We start from the raw sequence: 23,723 nt of genomic DNA on the forward strand, positions 1-23,723 counted from the left end.
ATCCTTGCATAGCTGGCCTCTGGGGGCAGCAGGGTAGGACTGTGCTATTTCCTCTGCTGTGGGGCCCCCAGTCAGGACTGTCCTCTGCCCCCGACCGGTCTTCCTGCTGAAAATGGCCAGTACCCCCTGAAGAATGGAAGCAAGGACACCTTGGCCGGGTCATCGTGGAGCTGCAAAGTCATCATCTTTTAGGCTTAGTCTCTGTTCAGGCTGCTTTGGAAGAGGTCATCTTGCATCTATGTCAGGCTCGGAGGAGACAAATTCACCTTCTTTCCCTTAGGTTGAAATGAATCACAATGTAGGCTGTGAAACTTATGTCTTTTTAAGCTGATACAGAGTGAAGGTGCTTCGTTTCAGGAATTATTTTGCACGCCCAGAATTCTTTACGCAGCCCTGTTGACTGTAATAAGCTTGAACTTGAATGCTGTATTCAAAATGGGAATTCTGTTTGAAGTCAGTCTTCTCACAGAAAAGCCCCAAATAAACAGGAACATTGGACACATCTAAAAATTGACACCAAAGGACAAGGAAACATGCTGATAGGAGGGCCATCGTGAAGAAGATTCGCACACTATCATTTTCTCCAGTGAGCACGAATTGGAATTTACCTTGGATATCTGGTATGAAAATATTATGTGCTTCCCTTGACGTTTTACTTCTACATACATTGATGTGTTTTTTTTTAATCTAAGTTTAATTGGAACAATTATTTATTTAATAATTGCAAACAGAAGAGTAACTATATTGGATTTGGATTGAATTATAACCATTATGAATATTTTGCATTATCTTTGGTCTACATTTATGGAGGGCTTATGTCATCTTCTTTTCATTTACTTCGGATTTTTGGACTTTTATTTGGCATGAAAGTCCATGTTTTTATCGGTATTTTTGTTTCTTCTTTTTTTTTTTGAGGGGGAAATCATGATATATGGTTATGTTTTTCACTTCACTTAATGTCATCCTTCCACTTCCTGAGCCCAGGCCCAATTAGTAGCCAAATGTTAATTATTAATTTGCCTCTAGGCAGCATTTTCAAAATGAGTACAAATCAATACAAAGTCTTGGGAAAAAAGTAAATTCACGGAGAGGAACATATAATCTTTATATAATGTTATGATGTACGATAATTATTATTTTAAAAATATTCCATATGGCTGATCTCCCTTTTTTATTTACACTGCTCCATTAACAAATTTATTTTCTTTCTTGTATTAATTCTAATCATAGTTATTTAAAAAATTTTAAATTATAGTTTTGAGATTTAGTTCACATACCATAAAGTTCGCCCTTCTGAAGTGTACAGTTTAGTGGTTTTTAATATTTTCACGGAGTTGTGCAGCCATCACCACCATCAAATTCTTGAACAATTTCATTACCCTAAAAGAAGCCCCATACCCATCAGCTGCCGCTCCTCATTCCCTCCTCCTCCTAATGCCTGGGAAACCACGAATCCACTTTCTGTCTCTATGGGTTTGTCTATTCTGGATGTTTCATATAAATGGAATCCTACAAGATGTCTGGCTTCTTTCACTCAGCTTGATTTGTATTCAAGTTTCATCCATGTTGTAAAACAGATCTGTACATTATTCTTTTTACTGCTGATTAATATTCTGTTGTGTGGGTAAAGTACATTTTATCCATTTATTGGTTGATGGACATTTGGGTTGTTTTCCCCTTTTGGCTGTAATAATAATGCTGCTATGAGAAGTGTGTACAATTTTTTAAAACACCATTTTCAATTATCTGGGGGCATATACTTGGTAAGAGAGTTGCTGTGTCCAATGGTAACTCCGTGTTTAACTTTGGGAGGATCGGCTAACCTGTTTTCCTTAGTGGCTGCACCATTATACATTCCCACCAGCAGGGTACCAGGCTATTGTAAATAATGCTGCTGTAAACATAATGGTGCATGCATCCCTTTGAATTAGTTTTGTATTCTTTGGGTAGATATCCAGTATTGCAATTGCAGGATTATACCCAGCATTGCAATTGCAGGATTGTAGAGCCCTTCTATTTTTTAACCAGCTTGCATTCCCACCAACAGTATACAAGGGTTCTTTTTTGTCCACATCCTGGCCACATCCTGTGTTTCTTGTGTTTTTTATTTTAGCCATTCTGACAGGTGTGGGGTGATATCTCATTGTGGTTTTGATTTGCGTTTCCTTGATGATAAGTGATGATGAGCATCTTTTCATGGGTCTGCTAGCCATCTGGATGTCTTCTTTGGAGAAATGTCTGTTCATGTCTTCTGCCCATTTCTTGATTGGATTTCTTTTGGTGTTGAGTTGTAGAAGTTCTTTATATATCTTAGGTACTAACCCTTTATCAGATATGTCATTTGCTAATATCTTCTCCCATTCCATAGGTTGCCTTTTAGTTTTGTTGATTGTTTCCTTTGCTGCGCAGAAGCTTTTTATTTTGATGTAGTCCCAGTAGTTTATGTTTGCTTTGGTTTCCCTTACCTCAGGGGACGTTTCTAGAAAAAAAGTTACTATGACCAATGTCAGAGAAATTATTGTCTATGTTCTTTCCTAGGATATTTATGCTTTCAGATCTCAAATTTAGGTCATTCATCCATTTGAGTTTACTTTTTGTGTGTGGTGTAAGAAAGTGGTCTAGTTTTATTCTTTTGCATGTTGCTGTCCAGTTTTCTCAACACCATTTGTTGAAGAGACTGTCTTTTTCCCATTGGATAGTTTTTCCTGCTTTGTCAAAGATTAATTGACCATATGATTGTGGGCTTATTTCTGGATTTCCTATTCTGTTCTATTGATCTATGTGTCTATTTTTGTGCCAGTACCATACTGTTTTGATTAAGACAACTCTGAAGTCCAGAATACTGTTGTCTCCAGCCTTGCTTTTCTTTTTCAAGATTGCTTTAGCTATTCAGGGTATTTTGTGGTTCCATACACATTTTATTTTATTTATTTTTATTTTTTAAAAGATTTTATTTATTTATTCATGAGAGACACAGAAAGGCAGAGACACAGGCAGAGGGAGAAGCAGGCTTCCGGCAAGGAACCTGATGCAGGACTTGATCCCAGATCCCAAGATCACGCCCTGAGCCGAATGCAGACACTGAGCCACCCTAGTGTCCCAGTTCCATAAACATTTTAGAATTATTTTTTCTAGTTCTGTGAAAAAAGCTATTGGTATTTTGATAGAGATCGCATTAAAAAATGTTTTTTTTTTTATTTTTTTTTTTTATTATTTATTTATGATAGTCACAGAGAGAGAGAGAGGCAGAGACACAGGCAGAGGGAGAAGCAGGCCCCATGCACCGGGAGCCCGATGTGGGACTCGATCCCGGGTCTCCAGGATCGCGCCCTGGGCCAAAGGCAGGCGCCGAACCGCTGCGCCACCCAGGGATCCCTAGAGATCGCATTAAATGTGTAGTTTGCTCTGGGTAGTATAGACATTTTAATGATATTTGTTCTTCCAGTCCGTGAGCATGTAGGTTCTTTCCATTTGTTTGTATCATCTTCAATTTCTTTCATCAGTGTTTTGCAATTTTCAGAGTATAGATCTTTCATTTCCTTGGTTAGATTTATTCTTCAATATTTTATATTTTTGTTGCAATTATAAATAGGATTGATTTCTTAATTTCTCTTTCTCCTGTTTCATCACTGGTATATAGAAATGCAACAATTTCTGTATCTTGATTTTTGTATCCTGTAACTTTACTGAATTTTATCAGTTCTAGCAGTTTTTTGGTGGAATCTGTTGAGTTTTCTATATTGATTATCATGTATTCTGAAAATAATGGAAGTTTTACTTCTTCATTACCATTTTGGATGCCTTTTGTTTCTTTTTCTTGTCTGATTGCTGTGGCTCGGACTTCCAGTCCTATGTCAAATGAAAGTGGTGAAAGTGGATATCCTTGTCTGGTTCCTGACATTGGGAGTAAAGCTCTCAATTTTTCCCCATTGTGGATGATAACAGCTCTGGGTTTTTCATATATAGCCTTTCTTATATTGAGATATGTTCCTTCTAAACCTACATTGTTGAGGGGTTTTATCACGAATGGAAGTTGTACTTTGTCAAATGCTTTTTCTGCATCAGTTGAAATGATCATATGGTTTTTATACTTTCTTTTGTTTTTTTTTTAAAGAGTTTATCTATTCATGAGACACACACACACACACAGAGAGAGAGAGAGAGAGAGAGAGAGAGAGAGGCAGAGACACAGGCAGAGGGAGAAACAGGCTCCATACAGGGAGCCTGAAGTGGGACTTGATCCCGGGTCTCCAGGATCACACCCCGGGCTGAAGGCGGCGCTAAACTGCTGAGCCACCGGGGCTGCCCATATCCTTTCTTTTGTTGATGTGATATATCATGTTGATGGCTTTACAAATATTGAACCACCCTTGCAGCCCAGGCATAAATTCCACTTGATCATGGTGAGTGATTTTTTTAAAAATGTATCATTGGATTCAGTTTACTAATATCTTGTTGAGGATTTTTGCATCTATGTTCATCAGAGATATTGGCCTATAGTTCTTTTTTGTGTGTGTGTGTGCTGTCTTTATCTGGTTTTGATATCAGAATAATGCTGGCCTCATAGATTGCATTTAGAAGTTTTCCTTCCTCTTTCATTTTTTGGAATAGTTTGAGAGAATAGGTGTTAACTATTTTGTAAATGTTTGGTAGAATTTGCCTGTGAAGCCATCTGGTTCTGGACTTTTGTTTGTGGGAATTTTCTGATTACTTATTTAATGTCCTTGCTGGTAATTGTTCAAATTTTCTATTTCTTTCTGATTCAGTTTTGGGAAGTTATATGTTTCCAGGAATTTACTCATTTCTTCTAGGTTGTCCAATTTGTTAGCATAAAGTTTTTTATAATATTCCCTTATAATCCTTTGTATTTTTGTGCCATTGGTTATTATTCCTCCTCTTTTGTGTCTGATTTTGTTTATTTGAGTCCTCTTTCTCCCTTTTTTTTATGCATCTGGGTAAAAGTTTATCGATTTTGTTGATCTTTTGAAAGAACCAGTTCCTGGTTTCATTGATCTGTTTTATTATTTTTGTTTCTGTTTAATCTTTATTATTACCATTATCCTAATAGTTTTATGTCTTGTTTATTCTTCTTTTTTCTAGCTCACTTAGGTATAAGTTTATTTGAAACTTTTTTTTTATGCTTCTTAAGGTAGGCCTGTATTGCTATAAACTTCCCTCTCTGAACAGCTTTGGGTGCATCCCAAAGATTTTGAACTGTTGTGTTTTCTTTTTGTGGGTATATATGCTTCATTTTCATTTGTTTCTATGTACTTTCTAAATTTCTTCTTTTATGTCCTGGTTGGTCCATTCATTGTTTAGTAGCATGTTATTTAACCTCCATGTATTTGTGCTCTTTCTAGTGGACTTCTAGTTTCATATATTGTGGTCAGAAAAAAATGTATGATTTCGATTTTTTTTTAATTTGTTGAGGCTTATTTTATGGCCTTATATATGATCTGTTTTGGAGAATATTCCATGTGCACTTGAAAATAATATGTATTCTGTTGTCTTAAGATGGAATGTTCTAAATATGTATTTGTTAAACGCATCTGGTCTAGTGTCATTCCAAGCCATTGTTTCCTTATTGATTTTCTGTTTAGAGGATCTGGCCATTGATGTAAGTGGGATGTTAAAGTCCTTTACTTAAAAAAAAAAAAAGTCCTTTACTATTATTTTATTATTATTGAGTAGTTCCTTTGTGTTTGTTACTGTTTTATGCATTTAGGTGCTCCTATGTTGAGTGCATAAATATTTACAATTATTGTATCCTCTTATTGGATTGTGCCTTTTATTATTTGTAGTACCCTTCTTTGTCTCTTATCATAGTCTTTGTTTTAAAGTCTATATTATCTGATTTAAATTTTGCTATTCTGGCTTTCTTTTGATATCCATTTGCATGATAAATGTTTCTCCATCCCTTCACTTTCAATCTGCGGGTGTCTTTAGGTCTAAAATAAGCCTCTTGTAGGCAGCATTTAGATGGATCTTGTTTTTATCCATTCTGTCATCATTTGTCTTTTGATTGAAGCATTTGGTCCCTTTCCATTCAAAGTAATTATTGATAGCTATATGTTTATTGCCATTTTATTACTTGTTTTGTGATTGTTTCTGAAGATTTCGTCTGATCCTTTCTTGTCTTTCTTCGATGTTTACTGGGTTTCTTTAGTAATATATTTGGATTTCTTTCTCTTTATTCTTTGCATATTTATTAGGGGTTTTTGATTTGTGGTTACCATTAGGTTTATATATAACATCATCTGCATGTAGCAGTCTATGTTAAGTTGCTGGTCATTTAAGTTTGAACCCATTCGGTACTCCTCTCCCCTCCATGTTTTACATATATGGCATCATATTTTACATATTTTATTTTGTGAGTTCCCTGGCTTATTTTTTACAGAAATATTCCTTTTTACTGCTTTTGTGTTTCCTACCTTCATACTGTCATTCCTTTCCACTCAAAGAGGTCCCTTTAATATTTCTTGCAGTGCTGGTTTAGTGGTTATGAACTCTTTTCGTTTTTGTTTGTCTAGGAAACTCTTTATCTCTTCTATTCTGAATGATAGCCTCACTGGATACAGTATTCTTGGCTGCAGGTTTTTCCCACTCAACACTTTGAGTATATCATGCCACTCTCTTCTGGCTTGGAAAGTTTCTGCTGAAAAATCTGCTGATAGCCTTATCAGATTTCCTTTCCATGTAACTGTCTTCTTTTCCCTTGCTGCTTTTAATAGTTTTTCTTTATCACTAAATTTTGCCACTTTAATTACAATATGTTTAAGTGTAGATCTGCTTTTGTTGGTTTTTTGGCAGAGGAAGGGTCTCTGTGCCTTTTGGATCTGGATTTCTGTTTCCTTCCTCAAATTAGGGAAGTTTTTAGCTATTATTTCTTCAAATAAATTCTCTGCCCCCTTTTACCTCTTTTCTTCTGGGACCCCTGTAATACAAATGTTATTACATTTGATGGAGCCACTGAGTTCCCTGTTTATTCTCACTTTGCATAATTCTTTTGTTCAGCTTGATTACTTTCCATTATTCTGTCTTCTAGGTTATAAACTCATCCCAATGCTTCCTCCAGCCTGCCACTCCTTCCATCAAGCATGTTTCTCATTTCATTTATTGAGCCTTTTATCTCTGCTATGTTATTTCTTATCTCCCTGTTAATGGTATCACTGATGTCTTCCACTCTTTTCTCAAGTCTGATGAGTATCCTTATGATCACTGCCTTAAATACTCCATCAGGCATGTTACTTATATCTGTTTTGTTTAGATCTCTGGCTGTGGCCTTGTTCTATTCTTTCATTTGGGACACATTCCTCTGTCTTCTCATTTTGTCTAAGTCTCTCTGCCTATTTCTGTGTATTAGGAAAGTCAGCTATGTCTCCTGCTCTCGAAGATAATGGCTTTATGAAGAAGAGGTCCTGTAGTGCCCTGCAGAGCAGTATCCCCTATTCATCAGGGCCTGGTACTTCTAAGAATATCTCCAATATGGGCTGCTCTACTGCTATTGTGTCCTGGCCACTTTGTCCTTCAGGCCAGCCATCTACATAAGCTCTCTTTATCTGTTGTAGGTAGTGTTTGGTCCCTAGCCTGAATTTGGCAAGTTTCGACCAGGTATGTTCTGGTCTGCTTGTGAAATGAGACCTGTCACCACCACTGCCAGAACTGAGGCGCTGCAAAACTCCTGGGTCAGAAGATGAGGTGCTGGCAGCAGTTTGGCTGGTCTTCTAGTGGAGGGGGCCTGTCATGCTGGGAATGAGGCATCTGTGACTCAGAAGGGCAGTTCTTCCAGAGTTTGGGGGGTGGGGCTTGGTGTAAGCAAGTTTGGTAGCTAGTGTCTGTGAGCTGCTTCCTGTAGGTGGCCTTGTGCTTATGTGGATAGGCAGGGGAGGGAAATGATGCCTGGCAGTTCCTTTGTTCCTGGAGTGGTCTCTCTGTGAGTGCTGACTCTCTGGGACTCACTCCAAGATGAGTAAATAACCTCCTCGTTATGTGCTCCAGGTGTTCTCCAGATCATTATTTCCATGCTGTATATCCATGGCTGTTTGCTCATTCTTTTCTTCAAGGGCAGCTTCAATGTCCTCTGGGCTCTCCCAGAGCCAAACCCACTGACCTTTAAAACTCTAGGCTTTAAGCTCCATGGTTGCTAGAAGTCACGAAATTTGGCCCCTCTCAGTTTCTAAGCCAGTTGCTTGCTATGGGGGTTCATTTTTCCCATGCATGCTAGTATGTCTCTTGCCCTTCTCTGTGATGGTGGCTCCCTCCCCACCACAGTAGCCATGATCTGTTTCTCTTCCAAGCTGAATCTATACACTTCTTACCTTCTTCAGTGTGGCCTCTTCTCTCCCTTTAGTTGTGAAGTTTTTCTTCTGTCAGTCTTCAGGTTGATTTCTGGGTTATTTAGAATGATTTGATAGTTATCTAGTTGTATTCATGGGACAAGGGGAGCTTAGGGGTCTCCTACTCTGCCATCATCTGCTCCCCTTCATCATACTTCTTACATTTGCATTATTCTCTCCATCTATAGGCTGGCCCTTTTGGCCCAATACTCAAATTGTTATTCTTTCTTGGGCTTCCTTCCACCAGCCTCCACTTGCCTGGGGCTACCACACAGAGTCCCTGCTTCATTCATCATTGGGATGAAACTTATCAGGGCCAATGTTGGATAGAAGCAAAGGAGCAGGCATCTTCAGTGGGAATTAGCTTCTAAAGATGGCTTATAATATGAAAAGCAGTCACAATTACTCTGGAAAATGCTGGGCATTATCTATGAAATACAGTGGAGTTTGTCATTTCTTGGTCAAACACCTCGTAGTGGCCTTGATATTTATTTTGTAATTCCTGTAATGATACTGAAAGCAAAGAGATTAAGAGGCTCTGATGTCAGCTGAGGGACAGTCCCAAGACTCCCCCTCACACATGAACTGCAGAACTACCTGTATCCTGTCTCCATGCCTCTTAACTGTGCTTTCAAGTTTGTGTTTTCCTTATGCACTTTCTCTTTTGTTGTATTAGTGCAGTCCATTAGTGCTGGAGCTCCATGCATACATAGCCAGCATTTAGTGAGCAACATTTTAGCCATGGCACTTTGCAGGCTAGTAGCCTGAAATGTTCATTGTGGTAGTGCTTATGATCTAGCACCTGCATTAGTGATCACTGAATGAATACCTGCCGTTTAAGACCCCCTACTCCACACCCCCCACCTAGTCACCCATTTGTTATTACATTCCCCTGGCAAAGTCCAAAATTTTTGTTTCTAGCCCTCCAATTTTAAAATAATCTTTTCAAATATCAAAGTCTTGACTCCTCCGGTTAAATCATGCACCCCTTTTCCTTTAAAACACTACTTTAAAATAACATTCTAGGAATAACCTGGTGTCATTCAGTCATTCCAGGAATTCAAGCAGTATTTATGTACTTCCTCATTTGTTATGGATGCCATATATTTATGTATATTCCTGGAAGCACAGATGTAAATTATATGCTTGTTTTCAGTTGTTGATTTTACACTTCCCTCTCTTCATACATACACACACACACCTCCTTTTTGCTTGATCTGACTTCCCCATTAGATAATAAACTTCTTGCAGTAGAGACAGTGTTTTCTACTTCATCTCACATTCTTCATGATACCTAATTACTTATCTTCAGGTATCTAAGCAATATCTGAAGCTATAGGCATTCTCCATTTTTCTAATTGAGAAGTAAAAGTCAGTGATTTTTTTTTCAGGTTCCATTTCTACAGTGGATTATCATGCATGCTTGAGCCAGCTGAACATCTTCAATAATTGGTAACATGATCTTGGGACATGTGTCAGAAAAATATCAGTCATTATGGAAAACCATTTCACCCATCTACAGCTCACTCTCAAGACAGAAAATACAAGGAGAATAATTGAAAATTCAGTGGAACTCAACCAACTGTACAGTTTACAGACATCCTTGGTTTTCAAATGGCTTTTACCTTTTCTCTAAACTTCTACTCAGAATTTTTTAAATAGTTTTGTTAAATATCTCGAGCTAAGCCCTAATTATTTGGTGACATCTTACACTCATTCTTTTTCATGACCATTTGGATACACTACTCAAGAGAATGAACCATACTACCATGTTGGTGGCTGCCATCTGTGGCTCTTTTATGTGAAGAAGTGGAAGCTTTTGACATTGACGCTGAGTTGATATAGAAAGCATCTAGTTTTATGTAGTTCCAAATGCTTCAAAATGGCAATCAGGTGGGACAAATTCTTATGGCCAATTTTTAAAAAAATACACTTTCTTACATCTGGAAGTTACTTTTACTTGGAGTTAAGATGGTGCTATTTTAGGAAAATTATGCCTGACTTTGAGCTTAAGGGAAAAAAAGAGCACTAAATCACTCAGTAGGATGTTTACTTTTGCCAGAAGACCTAACCGACACTCTCTGAAGAGGCGATCCCAGTTTGCAGGTAAAAGGCATCATTTCTGTGGCCTGCTGCGCATACTTCAGTATTCCAGCACCTCAGGAATTACACTCAACAGAGAGAATCCAGCAAGGAAATGTTATCATTTTCCCTTTTCTTTTTCACTCTGAGATGTAAAAAGTATTCATTTATTCAATTATTCCTTTTTGATTTGGCTAAAAATAATAATGAAAAGAAACAAATGTGAACCAAGAATGAGGAAAAACAAGATTATGTTCTTAAAAGTTAAATTGACAAGGAAAAGAAAATAGCATCCAAGGAAACAAAGGCAAGATAGCCCCAAACTGGGTGGTGTGAACTTGAAAACTGTCTGATTTGAAACAACCCAGAAGTAATTCCTCTTGGATCCAAGAATATTGACATTGGAATGACCTAAGGAAAGATTATGTCTTAATAGTTCTTGAAATGACAGGCCTGAGCCCTGAAGGGTGGATGGTAATTTACAATCTCTGTCCTGCTGACATCGTTTGGCCCCATCAGAACACACCGAGGGTCACCATCTCAATGGTGAAGCAGGTGTCTGGGCATCTCACAGGCCCTGGGCTGTGGGCTTCCTACCATAAAGGGTGGGGGGTTAGAAGGCAAGCAGTGAATCGTAGGGAACTCACATTGGTGTGATTTGCCCGAAGGTAGAATGTAGGAGAGGCAGAAAATCATCTTGCTTCCAGAACATGTGATTGTGGCAAGATTGAGTGCATAGAGAGGATGAAGGGGGTGATGAACGAGGGGGCTCACAGGTTGAAGGATTTTTATCCCCACCCTGGGCAGCAGTTCCCACTCTCCTGCTTTCTGAGAATGCCTATTCTCAGGCCTGTGACCTGCTGAGCCAGCCTCCTGAGAGCTGCCTGGGCAGGTGGGTAGATGGACACGGTGTGTGGAGGGGAGGTCAGAAGGCACTTTATACTGGGGAGTGGGCTGCTGAGAGAGGTGGCTTTCCTCTGATGCCCAGGGGGTGTTCTGAGCACCTTCTCTGAGAGTACAGGAGAGGAAGTCTTCCTTCTGAGAAAGCTGGGTGGCCCTGACCTGGCAGCTGACCCCTGTGGAAGGATGGTAGGGGTTGAACACTGTGCCCCAGGCACAATTACCAGCCACTGAGAAGAAGCCTTTCACCCCTCTTTGTTCACTAGATGATTTCTCTGGATTGGAGACTGACACTGCAATGCCCACAGAAGAGGCATACGTTATCTATGACGAAGGTATGAACTGATTTTACACAGTTTGGATTTGGACAGTTTCTCTCATTTTGATTACTAGGTGGATGATCTCAATTTTTGGAGTTTCCTTCAGAACTTGGGCTGCATGGCAATGCTCAGGGAAGGTAGCTATAACCCAGCTTCCAAGTTAGCGCCCCCGTTCATATTTGATCCAAAGAAAAACAGTGGGCTTCATATGTGAATGTGGCCCCCATACTGCAGCCCTCATTCTCTCCCTACCCTGGAATTCCCAGGTTGCTTGTCTGGACCTCCACTTCCACCGCCATTTGTGAACTTCTACTGTCACTGGTTTAACCCATCACTCTGCTTTCTCTCTTGGCTCCTTTCGTTGTTCTCTTTTCTCTCCTTTTCTAATTAGATTTTTTCTTTTTAAAAATGCACTGCTCTGAGGGTGCTGGGGTGCCTTAGTTGATTATGCATTTGACTCTTGATTTGGGTTCAGGTCATGATCTCAGGGTCATGAGATGGAGCCCTCTGCTGGGCTCTGTGCTGTGTGTGGAGCCTGCTTGAAATTCTCTTTCCCTTTGCCTCTTCCTCTCCCCCCCTCCCCTGGCTTGTGAGCATGCCCATGCTCTGTCATTTTCTCTCTCTCTCTCTCAAAAAAAAAAAAAAAGTAATGCTATGGAAATGTTGATTTTTTTTTTTTATCACAGAATTTTTTTCAAGTAGGGGTAAGCTTATAAGATTAAGAATGCAAATTGCCTTGGGTAGAATCTGGAGCAGCCATTCAGTAAATGTAACCAGTGCAGATTTTCTATTCATGACCCTGTGGCGGTTCTGTGTGTTTTATAAGTTGTGTCTGCAGTTTTTGCTTGGGCATCTTGTCCTCACTGTAAGGCTGGCCTTTGACACTCGGATATTCTCACTTTGGTTCTTCCTTGTCTGCTGATATATGTGGCTCCAGTGCCATCAAACCACCAATGTGAGAATAATGTCACCTTTGATGCAGTCATAGTGAAGTTTGAGTTAGTGGTTTCATCTCACAGTTTTGTTTTGTTTTTTAAATATTTTATTTATTCATTCATGAAAGACACACAGAGAGAAGCAGAGACTTAGGTGGAGGGAGAAGCAGGCTCCCTGCAGGGAGCCTGATGCGGGACTCAATCCCAGGACTCCAGGATCAAGATCTGAGCCAAAGACAGATGCTCAACCACTGAGCCACCCAGGTGCCCCTCATCTCACAGTTTAAGAAAAAAACTAACTTAAAAACAACAGATGTCAGAAGAAAAAAAGTTTCTTAGCACCTTTGAAAATACTGTGCTTGTTTCTTACTTTCTTATTAATCTTGAGCAGTTGAAAGGGAGCAGAGTTTTCTTTTTTAAACATTAAAGGATTAGTTTTTAAAATAGAATTCATCTCACCACCTCCCCAGCAAAGAGGCCCATAGGCAGAAGGTAAATTTTTTAAAAATCAAGTTTATTTTCTGATGTGAATCTTTTATGGCGCTGAAAGAGAAAATTATGTAGGCGGAGAATGGCCAGGGGCCAGGAACAGGAGCATGCTACACCGTTTGAATGCTAAGGTTCCCACTCTAATTGTAAAACCTCATTTTTCTGCTCATACGTGTTTCCTTTTCCTCTTCCTTTCTTTTATCTACAGCTGCTTTTCTGAGGGGACTGAAGTGGGAAGAATATTGTTTCATTAGGAACAAATTATGTTCAGGCACAGCATTTATTTTGGGGTGTATGTGTGTGCGCTTTAGTTTTGAGTTGAATGTTGAGATGGTATCTCTTTTTTTTTTTAATATTTTATTTATTTAAGAGAGAGAGTGAGAGAGAGCATGAGCAGGAGGGAGAGGGAGAAGCAGGCTCTCCACTGAACAGAGAGCCCAATGTGGAGCTCAATCCCAGGACCCTGGGATCATGACCTGAGCAGAAGGCAGACGCTTAACAGATTGCGCCACCCAGGTGCCCCTTGAGATGGTATCTCTTGGCTGTTCATGGTGCTCCTTTTCTGGAAGGGCCCAAATGCAAAGCCTTCATATCATTTCAGATTATGAGTTTGAGACCTCCAGGCCACCGACCACCACCAGACCCTCCACCACGGCTGCGGTGCCTGAGGTCATCCCGGTGGAAGGCTCCATCAGCTCCTTTCCTGGAGAAGAGTTCGATCTGGCTGGAAAGAAACGATTTGTTGGTAAATAGAACTTCCTTAATCAGAGAAACATGGGTTTTTAACTTTTTTTCTTTGAGGAAGAGCATAACTAATTTCTTGGCCTGGCTGAGGCAGCTCATTTGGAGCAAAAGCTTTCCCAGAGTGAAGTTTCCATTTGGGGTGACTCAGTGAGTCAGTCCTGCTTGAAGGCACATAAGCTTGCTTTCTGCAGGAGTCAGGGGAGAGGATTATGCAGGAAAATGTTTGGTATCCAACAGAGTTGAGCTTTGAGAGGCTGCCTCGAATAGACCAAGGGGAAGGAACACTCATAAACATCCTCAGGACCAGAACACATGACTATTTTTGTTCCAGTAACTTTTCCAAGCCGGAGTGTCCACTGGGCCTTGCCTATACATTGTTAAGTTCTTCCTAAAAGATGAGCAGCTTACTGAATTGAGCTACTGGTTACTTCTTACGGTGCCACAGAGCCAAAGCTGGTTTTCTTCTGTTTCTGTAATTTTCATTAGCCTCGGGGACTTGGGATCTAGAAGTTTACTCTTCTTTCTCAGTTATTAAACAGTTTCGAGAGGAAACTCTATTTCACTAAACTGTGCTTCACTCCCTTCGGGAGTCTTCTTTTCCCATGCCCTTAATGAACTTCGCTAACGAGACAGTTAGATTAATACATTACTAAGTGGAAAAAAATATTACCAAGTGGAGACAGGCAACAGCTTAAACCAATATCACACTTTTCTGTTTCCAAAACAAATGTTCTGCCATAAGCAGAGAACAGCTCTTGCCAGCCAAGATGTAGTATTGAGTGTCTACATTTCATGTGCTTGAAGAACAAGAATATTAATGTGAGGTAGCATTCCTGAGGCAAGCACTAATGCTGGCCCATGGCATTAAGCAGCCTGGCTGAATTCACTGGATGTTCTGGTCTTCCTCTCTGTGGCTCCAGTACAGAAATGAAAATGCTTTCAATGCTATCACTTGCTGTTCCACAGAACTCTACCGAAGACCAGAAGGCTTACTTTTGTCTGGCTGGTCCTATGTCACAGAAGATTTTAGTGGTTTCATCTAAACCCCAGAACCTCCTGATTAGATCCATTGACAGGCTCTCAAGACCTGATTGCATACAAATTATTGGAAAATAGAGGATCTAAAAATTGCTTGTAGCCCCAGTGGCCACCAAGAATGAGAATCTGTACCAAAAGATGCAATGGAACATTTAGAAAGTACTAGAAATTGTTACTTAAAAGCACTTGAGAGTCTTGCGTGTATGAAGCCCCAGCTCCCATTCCTTGACATTTCTTATATGTAAGAGGGTATATAATAAGGAGATGTGGGCTGGATGTAGTCTCCTTTTTGACCCTAACTTCGTGGGCCCTCTCAGCATCAGTAGGCTCAGCTGAAACATGGGATATCAGTCCATGTCCTGCTTTATTTCCAGGGATAAAGAGTGTAGAAATTGTATCCACTGAGATAATGTGTGTAGAAAACCTTGAACCTGTCCATAAATATGAATAACTTTATTGTATTTAGCAGTAATGTTATAAAGGCTGATCAGACCTGGCCTTGTGCAAATATTCCAGATGGTTATGGGTATCCCTGAAGCTCTAGGGAAGGCCACCCAGGATGGAAGGCTAGAAGCTATATATCCTGATCAAGGTTTGTTATTTTTTTTTATTTTTTTTTTTTTTGGTTCCAAGACAGTCTAGGGAGTGAATGGTGCCAAGAGAGCTCTAGGTAAGTCTTAGTTGGACCCAATGCATACCTTCCCAAATGTCTGGGCATACAAAGGGCAGAATGCTGCAGACTTATACTACATTGAATTATAGTTTGGGGGTCTTTCAGAGTTACTTTGAACACATAGTCATTGATGCTGATGAGGTGACAGGATCTTTAGAAACTACTATATTGGAAGATGTAAACATGCGGATCAAATAAGGAGAGCTAAGGATGTGTTTCTGAGTTTAGCATCAGGGCTGATGGCACTTGGAGCCTCTGTCTAGCATGGAAAGACTGAAGGGTGGATCTGCTCCATGGACCAGACATTATGATTCTGCCTCTGGAGAAAACTTCCAACAATACAGTTGGGTATCTCTCTTCTTTTCCAGCTCCTTATGTGACATACCTAAGTAAAGACCCATCAGCCCCATGTTCTCTGACTGATGCTCTGGATCACTTTCAAGTGGATAGCCTGGATGAAATCATTCCAAATGACATGAGGAAGAGTGACCTTGCTCCTCAGCATCCCCCTCGCAACATCACTGTGGTTGCTGTGGAAGGCTGCCACTCCTTTGTCATTGTGGACTGGGACAAAGCCACCCCAGGAGATGTGGTAACAGGTCTGTCCAAGGCAGATGCTCAGAGTTCCCATTGATCTATAGGTGGAAAATAAAGAATATAAGGAATGAATAGATGATGGATAAGTAGATGGCTGGCTGGCTGGCTGGATGAATGCAAATGCCTCCTTCTAAAAGGATGAAATATAGGCCACAAGGGAAGCCTTGTTGAAGTATTATAAAGAGTACTGGGTGGAAGTCAGAAGTTCTGAATCTCAGTCCCAGATTGGTTTGTATGACCTTGAACTAGCTACTTCATCTCTCCGGACTTTGGTTTCTTCCTTACAAAATATTATTATATCTCTAACGTTCTATAATCCCACACATGGTCAGGGAGTCCACATAGCCACTTGTAAGGTCAGATCCTGTAGCACAGGTGATGAAAGACCTCATAATGTGCACCAGCCTCATATAAGAGTCAACCCTGGGACCAAGACTGTCTCTGGACTTAATTCAGATGGGATTCCTGTATTACCCTATAGAGGGTATGTTTTGGAACCACGTGTTCTTATTAATATGAATCCCAAGCTGTCCAAAGCTCCCTGGAAAATTTGGTATCATATATCCTACACCTAATCTGAAACTAAACCTCAGGGCCCTAATCACAGGTACTCATGCCCCTAGCATAGATAATGTGGATGAGGTATTTACAGGGACTTGGGCATTCCCAATTTAAAGCCATGCCAGCTGCTGCTAAATTGATTACCATAGAACATTTCAGCACATGACAGCCCTGCAATGTGCAGGAAAAGCAACATACCCCAAAAGGCTAAAGGAGGAAATAATGGGAATTCTTTATCAGTAAATGAAATGAGCACCAGCTGTTGTCACGTACCACACCACTATAAGCACACATGGCTTGACATCACTGTCATCATCAGAGGAGGAAATCCTGTGCAGAGAGCCGTAGCTCTTCACAAGTTCTCACACAGTATTTGTTTCAGAAAGAGAAGAATGAATTCCTCTGGGGAACAGTGTGGAAAGGGCTTTAGGGCGCAGGACACCTGCTTCTAGTTCCGGTGTACCATTGGCTAGCTGCGTGACTACGATCCATTCTCTTTATGTCACCAAAATTGCTCTTGCGAAAGTAATCAGCAGTCACAGGTTGCACAGTAAAGTAGCTTGCATCTTAGATGCATTCGATGCTGTTGACCTCCTCCTCCTCCTTGACCTGTGACCTGATTCTCTCAACCTCTGAGTCTCTCTCCCAGGCTTGTCTGCTTTGCCCCAGCATTAAATGTTGGAACTTCTCAAGGCTTGGTCTCAACTCCTCTTTCTTTTTTTGCTCCATCCTCTCTCTGTCCAGGATCTCACCCAAGGAACATGGTTTTAATTCATCCTGGAGATGAGTCATTGATTTATAGCTCAAGGCTAGGCCTGCTTTTCCTCTGAGCTTCAAATACTAAAATGGGATCGGCACTTGGTGTCATCACCAGGATGTCTCCAGAGCATCTCAGACTCAGCATATCCAAAATCAAACTCATGATCCTTCTTATTCCCAAACCTGCTGATCTGGGTTTCCTGTCTCAGAGAATGACTCCACTCCCCACCCCATTTCTGTAAGCATGGGATTGTCTTTAGATCTTCTTTAATTTTCCCCACCATATTCAATTCATCACTGAATCCTATCAATTTTACCTTCCAAGTTTCTCATGAACCCATCCGTTTCTCTCCATTAACTGCCAGGTTAACCTGGGCTGTTGCCACTTGTCACTTGGATATCCTAAAAGTGGCTGGGTGGCTAGACCACCCAATCCATACTCCATAGCTGATCTGTTTCACTCAGCACCAGAGGGAGGCATCCAGGACAATGTGGTTGTGCCACCCTGTAATGTCTTCCCCTTTCTTTTAGAATGAAAAGCAAAAACCTGTATGACCCAAGGGGACTGAACATTTTCTTTATTCTGCGTTTCCTTAGCTTCATCTCATGCTTGTTCCCCCACCATATCTCCCTGAGGCCATTTCCTACTGGTTCCTCCCTCGTTATCCTCCTTCCTGGTATTCCCTCTACCTGGAGTCCTCCCTACCTCCTACTGTGCTCCTTAAGTGCTTCCATCCTTCAGCGTTTGGCCCTATTTTCAGAACCCCTTCAGAACACCCCTCCAGGCACATGGATTACTCTTTTGTGGTTCTCATCACAGCTGTATAATTCTGCTTGTCTGTCTGCCCTGCTGCTCCTTCAGTTTCTGATAAAATGAGTTGCCATTTTATCAATTTACTCCAGCATTGAGTATAGTGCTTGACAAATAGTAAGCACATGGTAAATATCTGTTAAATGAATTCATGGATGTAAACTAAAATATTTAACATCTCTAAGACTCAGTTGTCTCTTGTGTCAAAGTGGGGATATCAATGCTTACATATTAGGAGCCAGAGAACTAATCAAAATAAAACTTGGTTGAATGTGTTTAGAATAATATTTGGCACAAAGTAAATGCCTCACAAATGTTTTCTTCCTTTGTGTATAACATGGGAGACTAATGTAGAGGAGGTGCTGAGCTGCGACATAATTTCATTCGGCCCTTCTGAGGCCTCCTTGAAGGCTGGGCAGGTGTCAGGGGCCCGCTGGGGTCCATACATAGCAAAGAGGGCAGAAGGAGCTGCCTGACTGCTGTCACCAGACATTGAGGTCAGGGACAGGCACAGATATTCAACAACTAGCAACCAAAGGAGAGCCTTCACCAGATGGGTGAGGAGGCCACCGAGAGTCTGGGGGTCTTTCAGTTGTACACATGTGCACACACACACACACACAAACACACACACAGCACTCACCATCAACAATCCCTTTGTTTCATGTGAAGGACAATTGTGTATATCTCTGCCAGGAAATTCTTAAATACCTGTGTGGAAGTCACCACTTTTTATTCTGCTGCCCTTTCCTCTGTGCTGTCAAGGTCAGTCAAGGTGATTAGTTCTGAGGAAATGAAGAAGGCCAGGAAATGTAGGAGATAAAGAGAAGGAAGAGAAGTAGGGAACCAGCAGTTGTCAAGAAGTGTGTGCAATTTTGTTATTCACATCTGAATTCACCAGAAGGTACCAACTTTATACCCCATCCAGACGCAACATGCACTTGCTCCTGTTCTTGAACTGTTCTCTCAGAAGAGAATGCTTCTGTGCCATTGCCTCCTCCCCATCCTCCTCCATCACGTGTGCCTCCTGGGTGATGTGGTTCCTTGATGCTCAGCAGGCTCTTCTTTGTCTCCACTTGCAGGTTACCTGGTTTACAGTGCATCCTATGAAGACTTCATTAGGAACAAGTGGTCCACCCAAGCTTCCTCAGTAACTCATTTGCCCATTGAGAACCTGAAGCCAAACACAAGGTATGATGTGTCAGTCACTAGAAAGAGACAGAGAAGGATCCAGGTGTGTGGTCACAGGTATCCTCAGGTTGAAAATGAAAAGGTCGATGAAAAGGTTTGATGACTTCTTTTGTAGTCTGTTTACTTCTCATGGAATGTCAATGAATATGTACCATATGTCACTATATCTCTCTTAGAAGAAAATACTTTATCATTATAGTTGTTAATCTATTGTGTTTATATCCTGTTACTGATTTTACAGAGACTAAATGCTCCCTACCATTGGGGAAAGAAAGGTTGTTCTGTGTGTTGAAAGAGAACCGATCCATGTGCAGATGGTGGCATTAGGCAGCATAGCTTTCATTGTGAAATTATGTGTATCATATGTGACATTAATGGGGCAGCGATTGCTAAACATATGAGTTAACTGGTACTCAGACTCTATGATGTGGAAGTTAAGACCATTTAGAAAGGTGAATTTTACACACTAATAAGGGCACAAACATGGCTTACTGAACTGGGTGGCGCTGGCTGGCCAGAGGTCTGTGTAGGAGCCAGAGTTCATGGCGCTCAGTATGAAAGCTACAAGGCTTGTTTCCACCATTACAAAGAGAGTGGGTATATTCCCTCTTTTACACTATCTGGTTTTGATAGTAATGATCATCAGGAAAGCTCTCCTGGTGGGTGAAAATGAGCAAAGCACAAAGCACGTGAGGGTCATGCATGGTGTGTGTGCAAACCAGCTCTCTGGGGAAAAAAATTCCCTGGTTTATGGTGCTTACCATTTTCTGGTAGTATAAATACTTCCACCATGGTCAATTCCAGGCTCCAAGGGGGCCTGCAGGTTCTTGAATATTTAATGATTGTCTCTCTCAAGCCATGCAAATGAGTCCAGCATCCCATAGTCACATCCATCCCTAAATTTATGGAGCAAAGAGCTCTAAGTGATGGGTCTGTGAGCCTGAGGCCCATCATTTCCTATATAGTTGTAGGAACATGGAGAAGATAGAAACAAAACACTCTCCTTCAACAGAAATGTGCCAAAGGAGATAAAAACTGGTTAATAGCCATGGGTACTGAGATACTTCCGAACTAGCTGAGAACTTTTCTCCGGGCTTTGGAGGTGCCACGTGAGCTTACCTGAGCTGAACATTCAAAAACTATTATGAATTTGAGGATCTGACATATAAAAAGCAAGGACCAATACAGGAACCTGAGAAAGTACTTTTCTTTATTTTTCCCTAATAGTGAGGAAAAATGGACTAATTAAAGCAAACAAAAACAACACATTTAAGACAGTGGGGTCAACACTCGATTTTCTGCATCGTGTGCAGAGTGACAGTGCTTTCCCATCACAGCCTTGGGGTAGAACTTGAATCCCCCTCTCCTGACCCCGCTACCCACCCCACCCTACCCCTCCTGCCAATGTTCTTTCTACAACTTTTGCTGCCAGGCTGATCTTGAGTTTTGAATATCAGGAGATGGTTGTGTATTCACTATTTGAACAGGTATAGAGGAGTGTCCACCGTTCCTTCAATCCGCACTTAGAGTTTGCTCTGCACCAGGCACCAGGTTTTGCATTGAGGACAGACCCAGGGTGGGAGCAGCAGGGGGAGGGGATGGGGAAGTGCAGTAGGGTGGGAGACGTGGGCTGTAAGATACACCATGGCCCAGGCCTCATGGAGCTCACAGTTTGGTAGACAGATAATTTAGCAACAGCATAAATACAAACTTTGACCAATCAGTATCCTGAGAGAGATTTTTTTCCTGAGCTTGTGGGGATTGGAGGGCAGTCAGGTGAGCGTCCCTGGGGAAATAAATAAGCAGCATTTAACTTAGGGAATGTGGGTGGGGTGATGCCAAGCTTTTGGCAGAAAAGGGATGCCGAAAGCATGGTGTGTTCTAGGAAGAAAAGGAAGCCAGTATAGTGGGAGCAGGAGGAGAAGAGACTGGACAGGCTGGTCCCAGTGGCTTGGGAGTCTCTTGTAGTTTCTGTCCTACCCTCAACCCATGTTCAGTGTCCTGATAGACAGGTTAGGAACAGCAGCTGCTACTGTAGCTTCTCCCTGGTATGCCTGCTCAATTATTCCTTCTTCTGATGGAAGGTGCTGGCCGGGGCACAGACCACACATGGCTCTTCTACACAGATTTCCTCAAAACCCCTGTGAACAGCCTGATGTAAGGATGCTCATTGTTTCCCTGCATTACACTCATGCAGAACAGCTCTGGTGGGCCCATGTTAATGATCCATGACCTTCTTCCATGCCTCCATCCAGCCTCCATGGAGGCTGCATATGCCTGTTAGTACTATCCTCAGGGTTTCTCAGGAACGTGCTGCAGAGTCCCTATAGGAGACACAAGAAGTCAGTCCCCTCAAGATGATCTGGAATAAAAAACACCAGCTTTGGTTCTTTATAACTGAATGTTGTTTTTGACTTTACGGGGGCATTGCACACCTTGTTCACCTAATTCTGTCCCAGATCACTTTCTGAACCTGCATATTTCATCAATACTTAAAACACAAAGATTTCAACTGTGGGAGGTTATTCAAAAGAAGGTGTCAAGAGCTCATCTAAGAAGACAAGGCATGGATTGCTCTTGTAACTTGGGTGAGGCAGAGATTATTTGGAGTGTGAGATCTATATTTTGGTTTCTGGAAGAAACTAAATGTAATGTGGTTTTGAACATAGGAACCTTATTTTTCCCTCATAATTTCATGTTTTTCAGCATTGTGTATTTAAATTTGCTTTGACACATTAGGTGAGGTTCAAATGGAAATACATCTTTGAAATTGGGCCGCTGTGGACTTTGTTGGAGGACAGAGTAACTGTGTGGGTGGAGAAAGTAGAGGAGAAGAACGCTTGGGTTTCAGTAGGGAGACAGAATTGATACAGTCAAGGGGTCAGCCCTAGTCTGGCATCCTGTGCCATCTCCAGAGTCGTCAAGCCCTGATTCCTTCTGGTGTCAGGACCACTCAAGCAACAGCTGAGGAAATGTTCAGCAGCAATATCCCATGTAGCCTCTGAGGATATGTCATCCCTTAGGTTTTAATTTCCCTTTTTAAGGAAAAAGAAAAAGTATCTGTAAAGTTTGACCAGTATCATTGACGTATGCCAAACCCACTGCCTGCAGGATTTTGCCTTAAATAACTCCATAACCGCTGAATAAAGTATGCATAATTGGGAAAACACGGACTGCTGAGCAAACTGAGACTTGGAAACTCTTATGTACTTAATTGTGCATATCTTTTTTTTTAAATGAAATTTAAAAAGGATTCTCTTCTAAATGAGATGTGAATGACTTTCTTAAAGGGCTTAAAAGAAGACTAAATTTACCAAATGAGCCTTTCTTGGCTCTCTTTAATCAAACCCCAAGTCAAATATCTCAGTGTAACTGTGAAGCCTGGCTCCCTTAATGATCTTAGGAGCTTTGGAGGCTTGGTGCCAGGACAGTGGGGTAACAGACAGACACCTTTGCTCTCTGATTAAATAACTCACCTTGAAAAAAAAAAATAAATAACTCATCTTGTGAACATTTAGTGTACTTTAATTAGTGCACAGAACCTGTGTGCCAAGACTCATGGCAGAGAAGGCTTGTTAGGAGCTCTCTGAAGTGGCAGAGTGCCACCACTTGCAGGGGTTTATTACCCTCTTACCCTCTTCTTCACCTGTGAGTAGCTCGGGACTGCGAGAGTACAGATAATATCTGGAGTCCCAGAGGTACATGAAACACAAAGATAACAGTTGGCTTAGTCAGTGGGTCACAACTGCGGTGTTGGTCTCCAGTAGTATTTCGCCACCACTTTTTGTCCTGTAGCTCCTAAGAGCACTGAGCAAGATATTTGGGGACTCCCAACCTGCCTGGCCTATCAGTCTCCTTCTAGATGATGGAGGACATTCTCTGTTCCAAGACAAGGATTAATCCGGCAGCAAAAGCTCTCTGGGCTTTTTCCACTTCCACTTCTTGGACTTGCTTCTCTTTACTTGAGGCACAGAAGCTCGAAACTCAGTGACTTTTAAAGCTCCAGAGCCAACCATAGCACATGGCATGCACCCAAAACATCACTGTCATGTTAGTTCCACTGAGAAGGCCAACGTCGGGACTGGCTTGCCTGACTCCCACCAACAACGAGTTGCATCATTACTGGGTCAAACATCCTGCTTTTTCACATGGAGTGCAGTGATAAGAATTAGGTTAAATGTGAATTTTGCTCTGTAAGTGTCTTGCTGCTCCAGCTTCTAGACTCTCAAGCTGCGGAACTCAAGTGGGTTGAGAACAGGATGAGAGGGGCCTTCATCCAGGGACAAG

The 23,723-nt window shown here is 41.3% G+C and overlaps 1 protein-coding gene across 1 annotated transcript in view; it reads left to right on the forward strand.

Annotated features, from left to right (window-relative positions):
• The window catches only part of FNDC1 (fibronectin type III domain containing 1), a 101,700-nt gene that overhangs the window by 67,927 nt on the left and 10,050 nt on the right, over positions 1-23,723 (forward strand). The window contains 4 exon segments of the mRNA XM_041744613.1: positions 11,585-11,653; positions 13,664-13,807; positions 15,886-16,116; positions 19,328-19,436. Of these exon segments, the coding sequence (XP_041600547.1) occupies positions 11,585-11,653; positions 13,664-13,807; positions 15,886-16,116; positions 19,328-19,436 (553 nt within the window).

This window comes from Vulpes lagopus, chromosome 2 (assembly GCF_018345385.1).
Source record: "Vulpes lagopus strain Blue_001 chromosome 2, ASM1834538v1, whole genome shotgun sequence".
In the NCBI taxonomy this organism is placed as follows: domain Eukaryota; kingdom Metazoa; phylum Chordata; class Mammalia; order Carnivora; family Canidae; genus Vulpes; species Vulpes lagopus.